Here is an 11,846-nt window from a genome sequence, read left to right as displayed (position 1 = left end):
AAAATCCCAGCCATATAGCATAATCAAAGCTTTAATGGCATGCCAGCATTTATCATTTAGATTCAGAATGTTAAAAGATCGAAATTAAGGGGGAAATAATGAATATAAACGAATAATAAATTTATTACACAAAAAAGAGGATCAATTAATGGATAAGACTTTAGGATGCATAAAATGTTTCTTGCAGGGCTATTTAATTTGAAGTACTTATATGTAATATTTATTCTTGATAAACTTTTGAATGCTGTCTACATCGCGCACAGACATTCGCATATACAGCATTGCCTATTGTTAATATATAACTTAATATTGCATTAATTTCTATAACAATTAATATAATAATTTCTTAACTCAAAATAAAAAATATTATATCTCTGATAATCCTGGGTTATGGTTACGCAGGTTTGTTTATGCATTAAACATAAGGATGTCGTTACCTCGACAAAATGATCTTGTGGCCACGACATAATATGACGTTCCCAGGAATTAATATCTCGTGGCAATGACAAAAAGTAATATGACGTTCCCACGAATTCATATGTGTGGCCACGACAAACATAACAATGCTGGGTTTTGGAGCAGTGTCTGTAAAGAGTTGCAAGTGCCGAATACATTGAAAAATCGCCAGAAAATTGTTCAGGCATGCCTACTTCAATTCAAGGTAATTTATCCATTTTATAGATTGGATAGTGTCTCTACAAACTGTCCTTCTTTGGTTTACAATTGTTACTGACATTAAAAATTTAAGCTATTGCTAGGTAACAGATTAACGTGAACTATACAAATTAATTCATTTGACATGCATTTTACTTCTGATATTCTTCAAATAATTACAAATACTCCAATTCACCAGAACTATCAAGGTTATATTTAAGGAAGTAATATTTGCATTCACCAATGATTGTAATATTTGTTAGCTGATATTATCATAGCTTTTGATTCCAATGTGAGTATCTTTTTTGTTTGTTTTCTGGCATTTTGCTTCTCATATCATTATGTTGAACCATTAATGCCAAATGTAAATGGTATTGCCTGTGCAATTCTTAGCATTTTTGGGGAAACGAGATATTTACAGATTTTTTTTTTTCAAACAATTTTCAAATACTTAGGACGGTCATTTGTCTCCATGCCGTAAAGAAGAGCTTGAATGTCCATCTTTGAATCTGGTGACTTTTTATCTTCAATTTGCTTGCCATTTGGTGTGTAACACAGACTTTGTTTCAGAAATGACCCCACCCTCTCTTTCTTTCCAGGTTGTGCAGGACACAAAGGCTGACAGTGATGCAGTCTCCTGTCCTGTGACAGATAACTTGGAATCAAATTGTGCTTCTGTATGTAAAACGTTTGACCACACTTGTTCTATTAAATGTAACAAATAACAAAATGAGAATACAAAAGCAATTAAGCAAAAATGTCAGCTTGTTTGGAGCAAGCCATTAATCCATTGCATATAGGGAATATTTTGTAAAATAATGTTTTCATGGCTACTGGGGGAAAAAAAAACGTTCTTGTTTGAATATAATTACTGCAATGTAGCCTGTGTTAGCATTCACTGGGAACTTTCATTTACCTTTTTAACACATTAAGCCAGTTGCTTATCTCTGTCCACGGAGGCGTTAATGTTCCAACTTGCATTAATTAAATTTTTAATTTGTGGAGTTATGCTTTTACAAGACATTTGTGAAATTAATATATAGAAGTACACCTAATAAACAGGGAAAAGGTAAAGACATAAAGTAAAGTATAGTTGTGAGTAAAGGAAATTCCACGACAGGTGTAGAGTTAAGCTATTACAAACATGTAGCCTATATCTACTAATCTGTAAATGTTTTTCTTTTTATGTATTCCAGACACCTGACAAGGATATAGACAAAAATAAATCACCATGCATCTCTGCACAGAGCAGTGAGGAAGAAATTAGATTCTTCACATGTTCTTTGCCACGTCAGCCATGTTTCTTTTTTATTGAAAGCAAAGACTGGCAAGTGCTAAGACAACACCAGAAAGGCAGACTTTTTCAAGGACTCCAATGGACAAATGTAATTGCCAGTGGAATCAAATCAATTCATCCATACTGCAGCTTAGCTTTTAAGCGACACTGGGTGAAAACCCTGGGGTCACAGACACAGGCTCCATTTTTTACATGTGAGGGGTACTGTTGTTTTGAACACTGCCCAGTGGAAGTAAAAGTGGAAGTTGCCGTTGAGAGCTCCCTGAAAGCTGCAGTGGTTTTCGCTGGAGGCGATGTTTGCCACAACAGCAAACAACTGCAAAGAAGGCCAGTGCGTGCAGCTGCACGACAGGCAACTGCAGAAGTCCTACAAACCAAATTACCACGGAGTTTTTATTTGGAGTCCATGCAAAAGATTAAACCAGTGGTCATCGATTCAGGGTGCAGGGATGATGCCCCAACTGCAAACGTGCTAAAAACATCTAAGGGAATGAAAGTAAAAAAGCCCGATCTCATCCTGATGAGCTTCTAAGTTTAATAGCACTCTTTGACAAACAGCGTGGCACAGACAAAGATGTCCTGCAGAAAGTAATGATGCACCCCAAAGGAGTTATGCTGTGGTCAAATAAGACACTTTCTGTCTTCTTCAAAAGGTGTAAGAATGAAATAGTGTACTTGGATGCGACAGGGAGTGTAATTAAAAAAAACCTGATGAAAGTCCACCATACTATGTTTATGAGCTAATTGTTAGAAATCCATACAGGGGTGCATCACCTTTACCTGTGGCAACCTATGTCGCATGCGAACACACCACAGCATCTGTAAGATGAAAAAAAAATAAAAATAACCGTAGTGTTTGAGTGCACCCAATTCTTCAAAAATGTTAAAAACATCAGAAATTTCACCATGGTCTGGAAACCATGGACCTAATTTTCACCTCAGATAAGGAACCCATCACAGATCGGGAAGGGAGCAGCAAGACGATGACGCCTCCTATGCAACTCACCAAAGCAGTTTGTTTATAAATATGGATCCAGCATGGCAGCAGATGCAAAATTATCTTTCGATTCAGACTTATATTCTAAGTAGATTAGAACGCAAGTCATTCGGTATAATTGAAACGATTGGCTATGAGCTACGCACAGGCGTAATTGATAGACATTTGTATCGCCCAATAAACGGCTCTGGGCATTCGTAAACCACGCCTCAAATACGAGAAAATTAACAAGTGGTTTCCAGACCACGAATCATGACGAACTTGTCATGACGTGGTTTGGCGTTAGCCAGGCTACATAACTCTACAAATATACGCCTTTATTTACATTTGTGTGTTGCTCTGTAACCACTTTCTTGCACCCACAACCGCTTCTGAGGAACTACATTGCTTTGGTGAAGAATAAAGTGAATGAACTTTAAAATAAATTCTAAAATGAATATTCATATTACTACACTTTATTTTTTTGTGAAACCTTACTGTGTAGGAATAACCATTTTATAAAAGTCAAAAGCCCTGTGAAGCCATGGTTTCCAGTGAATTTATAACAGCTTAAGGGGGTTTCGCATCACGTCTTTCCTAACAACGCCCCTCAGCTGTTAAAAATTGACCAGTGAAACAGTGAAAATGACCATGATAAGGGTGTTGAATCGACTTGCAAGGGTTCTGGTACTGGAGAGCAAGCTGCCAGCCTATCGGACTGAGGAGCGATTTCTGAGGGCTGGTAGGCGGCTAGGCGTTGAGAAATCCTGGTTGTTCTCTGTAGGAAATTCTCCAACCCGACGGGATCATCATATAAGACCATAGCAGCACGCAGTTCTGGGTGGAGACCTTGTCGATATGCTCCCAGCAGTGAAATCTTGTTCCAGCCGCTAGCCGCCACCAGTGTACGGAAGTGAAGAGTGTTATCATGGATTGAAGAAGAACCTTGTTGTAACCGGAACAGCGGATACGGTGAGAGTTTCTGGGGTTGTACTAAAGACTTCAGAGAAATGACTGGTAAATTGTTCAAATGACTGAATTTTGGGGTTGCCGGTATTCCATATAGCTTTAGCCCACTAAAGAGCTTTACCGGTGAGTAGAGATATGAGAAAGGCTATTGGTGTAAGTGCCGCCTTGAAAGTGTTGATGAGTTCGGCGAGTGGGTCTGGTGCGGATGCTTCTTCGTTGTTCATAGTGTTGTGGATCTGGTCTTCTGTCACAATATATATGGAGGCAGAGACGGAGGTAAGTATAAAACAGCAACGGTAAGTTTATTGACAGAATGGTAAGTAGGATGTAGCAGGTTTTGAGGTGAGTATTCTTATCTGAGAAGTTCACAAGCAGATCCTACAGAATCGATGGAGAAACACAGAGTTGAGAGCAGTCATGGAGATCAGCGATAGCGAAGGTTGTGATCTGCAGACCAGATGCTAGCTGAATGAACAGTCCAGGTATTTATAGGGGTGTGGTAGTGGAATCAGGTGATATCAATAGTCAGGTGATTGTGAACGTGTGTGTGTGTGTGTGTGTGTGTGTGTGTGTGTGTGTGTCCGGCTGTGGTAGAACTCTGACAGGTATACGCAGGTATATGGTGTATACCGACTTCTTAATCAGGCTGCTTTGCGTATACCCACTTTTTAAATCCCCTCTGATGCGCATTATTCTGTAGTGTCCTGTATTAGCCAAAATCATGGCAGTCCACCACATCCAGTCATGTGTGAATAAATGTAAATATCCGTTAAAAACATCCAGTAAAGACAGTGACGATGCAGTCAGGACCGTGGCTCCGGCTTGCTTTCAAATGTATTTGATAATTGCGCCTAATGCTCCTGCGCCCGCACGGCATTCACTTGAATCAGTACATAATAATGTACATAACAATACCTTGAAATTTTTTAAAAACAATGAACCTCTGTAAACATTTCAGTCCAAGGATCCAGTAAACAAATGCGTTCAAATAGAAAGTTCAAAACGAAATTCACATATGAAGCGTATACCCACTTCTCCAGTTACCACTACACTGATTTGCATTTTGCCAGGCATGTGATAATGCATAGTTTGTTTTCCTTACGGCCATATGTGTACATGTAAATTAACTGCGCGAACAACCGTACTTTTTGCAACATGAAAACATTTTTGACATCCTGGAATGGAGTTGGCAAGACTGACAGTAGATTATCGGAGGCAGTGTGAACAGGAGTGCTGTAAGGCAGCGGTCCCCAACCACCGGGCCGCGGGACATTCCTAACCGGGCCGTAGCCTACAACATGAGTTTAAAAAAAAAATGCATGCAAACTAAATAAACTCAATTTAATTCGCAATAATGTCACGTTTTTACATGCCATAAGCATATATGCAGTTGTTTGATTGCACGCATGTTTGCATTTTGCAAGGTCTTTTTTTCCCCTTACGTCTGCCTGTCTGTCCCGCCTTTACACTTTACATATTGGCTTCAGCGCTGCGCAGGGCTTATTTGATTTGCCGTATTGCGCCGCATCCAGTCTAGACAGCATAAGGTTCTAATGTCATTTGTCCGGTGTAGACACGGTGTTAGACTTCAAGTAGCCAACTTTGATTTTGGCTATTGAAGTATTCCGTAGGCTTGATTGGTCCTGGTGTAAATGTGCAGAAAGTCTGAAAGCAGCTATGAGAACACAGAAAGACAAAACACACAATACATTCGAATATAATTTCGTTTTTATCCAAAACGTTGCACCATCACACGGCACATAAAAACAGACTGCTTTGCAAAAAAAATATAATGATAAACTACATGAAAACAGCAGTTTTGCAATTATTAACCAAAGCCAGATGTCACAGGTATTCTGTTTTCATGTCGCTAGGCTACCTCCCGATCCCGCAGTGGTTTTTTTTTTTTTTTGCCGCCCATTCCCGCCCGCAGCAAAGTTCAAACCGCCCGCTCCTGCGAGATTTGTGTTTCGGCGGGTCCCAATCCCAATGCAGCCCTGTGCGCAGCCTCAGCTCAGCTCACTTCACTTGATCAGTTCTTGGCGAACGGTAGTGTCACACGAAGTTAGCTAAACTGCTAGAATGAGCAACAAAAAGCAAACATCTTTAGAGAGTTTTTTTGGAAGGGGTAGAGGGGAAAAAAGACCCACTGACGATGAGCCAGATACCTCAAAGAAAAAGAAGGGGTCATTCAATCGGAAATATGACGAGTCATATTTAGAATATGGGTTCGCAAAGACCGGTGACTCGCATGCACCAAGTCCTTTATGTGTGGTATGTGGCGATAAGTTGTCAAATGAAGAAATGAAACCATCAAAGCTAATTCGACATCTAGAGTCCCAGCATCCTACACTTAAAGACAAACCCCTTGAGTTCTTTGAGCGTAAGAAACGCGAGCAAGAAGGGCAAAAACTAGTGCTTAAAGCAACCACATCGGTGAACGTGGCTGCGCTAAAAGCCTCATACTTAGTGGCTAGTCGGATTGCTAAAGCTAAGAAACCCTTTACTATTGGGGAAGAGTTAATTCTGCCTGCTGCTAAAGACATGTGCAATGAACTACTTGGGGAGGCTGCGGCTAAAAAAACGGCTAGTGAAAAACACAATCACACTATATAGCCAAATGAAATGCTTTCAATTTCTGCATCTTTACTTATTTTATTATTATTAGGAAATAATAACAAGGAAGTTGTTAGCAATCATACAAATTACAGTGAACTCCAAACGAATTACATGAACTAGTTCGTTTACATGAATAAATGAGGCATACAAAAACAGCAGAAAAAAAACTAAATAATTTTAATCAAATTAGATTAAATAAACTACACCAAATATGCCTTTTTCATGGTTTTACCATAATGAACAGAGCTTGGAACAATAAAAGAGAATATATTTTTTTTCCATCGAAATACGAACGTACAATACAAAGCCTAGTTTACATTAAAAATAACAGTTTAGTATTCAAATACATTGGGAATATGGAAACACTTGGATTTGTGCCGAATTACAGAGGTACGTGAACCCAACGCCTGCTATTTTTAGTTTCACTTTTTTTTAGACCAAAACACATCCTCCAATTACATCTCCTACATAAACCCGCGCTTGCTCTGTCTCCTATAAACGCACGCACTGTCACGTGTTAATGCCGGATCTTTAAAAATCCAGCTCAAATTCAGCACTGGTGGAAACAGTAGGGCAGGCTACAATGAATTAATTCGTTATGAACTGTCCGCTCTGCCATGGCTTTCCAAACTTACTGATCAACAATGGCTCCCTGAACTGTCTGCACAGCTATTGTCCCCCGAGCTCCCTGATCCACCATGGCTCTCCAAGCTCCTTGATTCGCCCTGGAGGCTTCTACGTCTCCCTCAGTAACCAGCCTCCAGGGGGCCAATCCCCCTCCCCGGTTGATTGTTATGGCGTGAGACGCGCCTTCCAGGAGGGGGGAGTTATGTCACATTGATAGACAGATTTTGCCTTGTTTTTCCCGTCTTTGTTTCTGTTTGGTTCAAGATTCCTTGTTTAGTCATGTTTAGTTAATTGTTTCCTGCTGCACCTGAGTTTCATATAAGTTCTGCTTGTCCCTTCCTTTGTGACCAGTGTTGGATGTATGTTCCCCTCCTTACTTGTCTGGATTACCCTTTGTGGATTTTATTTTAAAAAAAAAACACTTTTGTTTAATTCTCATCTCGTTGCATACACACAGTCGGGACACTATCAAGGTAAAAGTGATAAAAGGCTAAAAAAGGCTTAAAGTATTGTGTGTGACTTCGGAAGTGCAAAGAGTGAAGGGTTTTCCCCACTGTGTGAACAGTGTAAAGTTAAAAATGACCAAACTGTGTAATTTGGCAACAGAAAAAATTCTGTGCAAATGAGAATTCCATGAAGTGTTTAAAGTATGTGCTAAATGTGATGAGTTGTAAAATGTAGCTTGGCTGGTAGGTAACAGAAAATAGATATAATGGGTTGATGAGAAGCTATTTGTGCATGGATAGAGGCGGGGTATGAAAATGTGTTATTGCTGAATACATCTATTTAATCTATCTTTAATATATCATTAACAAGAAAACGAATGAAGGCCCACTGCTTAGGATTGTTTATTGTAGCAAATATATATGAATGTAAACAGTACGTATATCTACTGTATATACAGGCTACTGAAAGCACAACAAAGAATGAACTGCAGATTTAAAAAAGACCTGCACAAAACTAGAATAATATTTTCATGCTTCTCCTGATTAAGTCCATAAACATATTACAACATTAAATTGAGATTAACCAAACAATACACTAAAATACACTTAAAATCAATGGGAACAAGTCATTTTGTTCAGTTTATTGTTGCTTTTCCCAGGAAGGTAAAAGTTTGACTAATATTTTGATTAAAAGAAATCAACACATGGAATTCAGTGACATTACTCTTCATAGTCACAATTTGAGGGAATCTACTGTAATCACTCAATATTTGAAACTACAATAAAGCAAATGGTCTGGTATGGCCTCAGAAGTACAAAAACAAAAAGGTGAAGGATGCATGAAGGTGATCAGCTGTAGCCCACATTCATCTCCAGTGGGAACAGCCTTGATTTCACACAGCTTTTTTCTCAGTACACTCTTGAACAAAGAACACAGATAAAGTCTTACATTTGCATGATTGTTCTGTAAATGTGATGAAAAACAATGTTTTAGTACTTTGACTACAATTTAATGTATTTCAAAATGAATGAGCAGATGATTGTAGAAATTGCTTCTTTTTCTAAACCTCTTCTTGCATTGAAGAAAACGGCAGTTTCTTTCCAGAATGAGTTTGCGAATGACGTTTAATGCTGCTTAGACATGTGAAACTCTTCTCACACTGAACACACTTGTACGGTTTCTCTCCAGTGTGAACTCTCATGTGAATCTTAAGGTTTACTTTAACATTGAAACTCTTTCCACACTGTTCACAGGTGAAAGGTTTCTCTCCAGTGTGAATGCCCAAGTGAACCCTGAGGTTTCCTTCTCTTGAACAACTCTTTCCACAGTGATGACACATGAAAGGCTTTTCTCCCATGTGAGTTATTACGTGAGTCTTAAGATGTTCCCTCTCTGTGAAACCCTTTTTGCACTGATGACATTTAAAACTCTTCTTTCTTGAGTGAACCCTCGTGTGATTAATAAGGTTTGCGCAGTGTCTGAAACTCTTCCCACATTGATCACATTTAAATGGACTCTCTCCAGTGTGAATCCTTATGTGAGCCTTGAGGTTTCCTTTATACGTGAAACTCTTTCCACACTGAGGGCAGATGAAAGGCTTCTCTCCAGTGTGAATTCTCATGTGGACGGTAAGTGTACTTTTCTGTGTAAAACTCTTTCCACACTGAGGACATACGAACGGCTTTGTTTCAGTGTGAATTTTCATGTGAGCCTCAAGAACAGAATTTCGTGTGAAACTTTTGCCACAGAGTTTGCAGATGAAAGGTCGCTCTCCAGTATGAATTCTCATGTGGATTTTAAGTTGACTTTTCAGAGTAAAACTCTTTCCACATTGATCACATTGGAATGGATTCTCTCCAGTGTGATATTTTAGGTGAGTCTTAAGTTTTCTATTACATGTGAAACTCTTCCCACACTGTTGGCAGATGCAAGGCTTCTCTCCAGTGTGAACTCTCATGTGGACAATAAGGTTTTTTTTCTGCGTAAATCTCTTTTCACACTGAGGGCAGTCAAAAGGCTTCTCTCCGGTGTGAGTTTTCATGTGGACATCAAGGTATTTTTTCTTTGTAAAACTCTTTCCACACTGAGGGCATATCAACGGCTTCTTTTCAATGTGAACTTTCATATGAGTCTTAAGATCTCCATTTCGTGAAAAACTCTTCCCACACTGTTGGCAGCTGTAAGGTCTCTTAAGGTTAGAATTTAGATTTGTAGTTTGTGTTTTTATTTTTTTTTCTGGTGAGGAAGTCTTTTTGTTCTGTGAGCAACTAATTGATTTTTCTTCAGTTTTGAAATCATGTTTCTCATTTTGATCTTTCTCTTCTGTTTCATTGAGTTCTTGACTCTCCTCTTTCAGTGCCATCAGGTCTGAGGTCAAATAAGAAAAATGGAAGTTAACAGCAGTTTAATGGCACAAAGCAACATCAAAACACTTAGACTAATGCTGTCAATTAATTAAAAACTAACTATTTGACAATAAACAATTTCATATTAAATCTCCAAATTAATGTGAAACAACATAAAGATTGTACATTTAAAATATGGGGCTTATTGGCATCTTTTCACCAAGTAGCCTATTGTTAATGGAGACCAGTCTCATTGAGACAAATACTGCTACTGATCTGTCTCTATTAAACGCATTTCCTTCCAATTTTAGCCAGTAATTATTGCCATAATTAAAAAAGTTATTTGTAACATATATTGTTGTGCTTTTGTCACAACTACCATATAATTATTAAAAAAACACCAGCTCCTTTAAAAAAAAAAAAAAAAACATAATCTGCCATGTTTATCTTCACGCTGCAGAATTTAAAAGCAGCATTCAAGTAAGAAATATTTTGTAATCAAACCCACAAAAGTAGCTCAGTACATGTAACATCTTTATGTATAATACAAAATATGAGTAACTATTCAATTAACCTGCACTGCTAGTCAGGACTCCCAGGAGGAAATCAGAAAGCCAAGCATTATGGAAATATAAATACAAAATCATGTAACATCATAGTCCAATTAAATTGCAACTAAACTTGTCTCTCCGATCGGCTTTAAGACACAATATAATCTTGAAAAAGCATCTTGAAGTAAGCCACACTGTTCTTGTTGTTAATTTACAACATATAGTATGTTTAAGCAACTCTTAAAGAAGAAGTGTGCTGTTTTCCTGAATATTAGCACGATTGCAAATGTGATGCTGACTTTATTCAATTCAAAAGACTGAGACTTCTTGAGAAAAAGTGGCATAACAGGTCCTCTTTAACTCCCATCACAGCACAGATATTGAGCTTATTAAAGTTGCATTTATATTCTAGTGCTATTGGATCTTTCAGAAACCAAAACTTTTCCTTAAAGCAACACTAAGTAACTTTTCCCTCAACGCTCCCTCTACAGGTTGGAAGCGGAATTGTCCATTACCGCTGTCGTAAACTACTAAGCCTACCGTTGCGTTACATGCACGTTATTTGTTTGGAGGCTATCCAGGACCGGCTTTGGAAATAACGATGTCCAGTTACAAGGCAGAGTGTGTTGTATGACTTTATAAAAGTATGAAAAGCTTTTGTGAAGCCTGCCGTGAAGCAAGTCGAATTTGTAATCTCATTTGAACTACAAAACCGCGACCCGTCGACCCAAACGTACATACTGCTGTTATGGCCGATAGAGGGTCACAAAGCGAATACGAAAGTGCCGTTTCACCCTGTTATGAGTTGATGAACCACTGACACGAGTTCGAAAACATTATTTCAAGGTAAAAACAACTCTTTAGTGTTGACAATTCCGCTTCCAACCTGTAGAGGGAGCTTTGAGGGAAAAGTTACTTAGTGTTGCTTTGAAGAGCTTGAAAATGATGTTGGCATTTGTGGGATAGAGTGAACACCGTTTAGTTCTTGACCATCTGACCACTGACACTCAGTATTCACTCCTCCGCTTTTCTTGTTGCATATGATTCCCTTGAAAGACATCACATTGTAACTATAGCTGATCATACTCTATTGTTCTTCACACCCTGACAAGACTACACAACTATATTTATAAACTTAACAAGCGAAAAGAACAATGACCAAAAACCTCCACCCATCTAGATCATGATTGAGGAATGTACAGTTATTTTTCCACAATTAATCTTTGTGTTACAAGTCCAACCATTAGGCCACTACTTACATTAAGACAGCCGTACACAGTGCGAATTCAGACGGTCAGAAGACCATATGGCCACGCACACGTCATGAGTGACGGACGCAGTGGTACACGGCACGATTTTAA

At 38.6% G+C, this 11,846-nt stretch overlaps 1 protein-coding gene across 1 annotated transcript in view; it reads right to left on the bottom strand.

The window, feature by feature from the left end:
- The window catches only part of LOC141338208 (uncharacterized), a 144,492-nt gene extending 134,541 nt beyond the window's left edge, over positions 1-9,951 (bottom strand). The window contains exon 1 of the mRNA XM_073843757.1: positions 8,815-9,951. Within this exon, the coding sequence (XP_073699858.1) occupies positions 8,815-9,951 (1,137 nt within the window). The remainder of the gene's footprint in view (positions 1-8,814) is intronic.
- Between the last annotated feature and the right edge of the window lie 1,895 nt (positions 9,952-11,846).

This window comes from Garra rufa, chromosome 7 (genome assembly GCF_049309525.1).
Source record: "Garra rufa chromosome 7, GarRuf1.0, whole genome shotgun sequence".
NCBI classification, from domain to species: Eukaryota; Metazoa; Chordata; class Actinopteri; order Cypriniformes; family Cyprinidae; genus Garra; species Garra rufa.
Note: the sequence above shows the minus strand (reverse complement) of the source record. Positions and strands in the feature narration are given on the sequence as shown.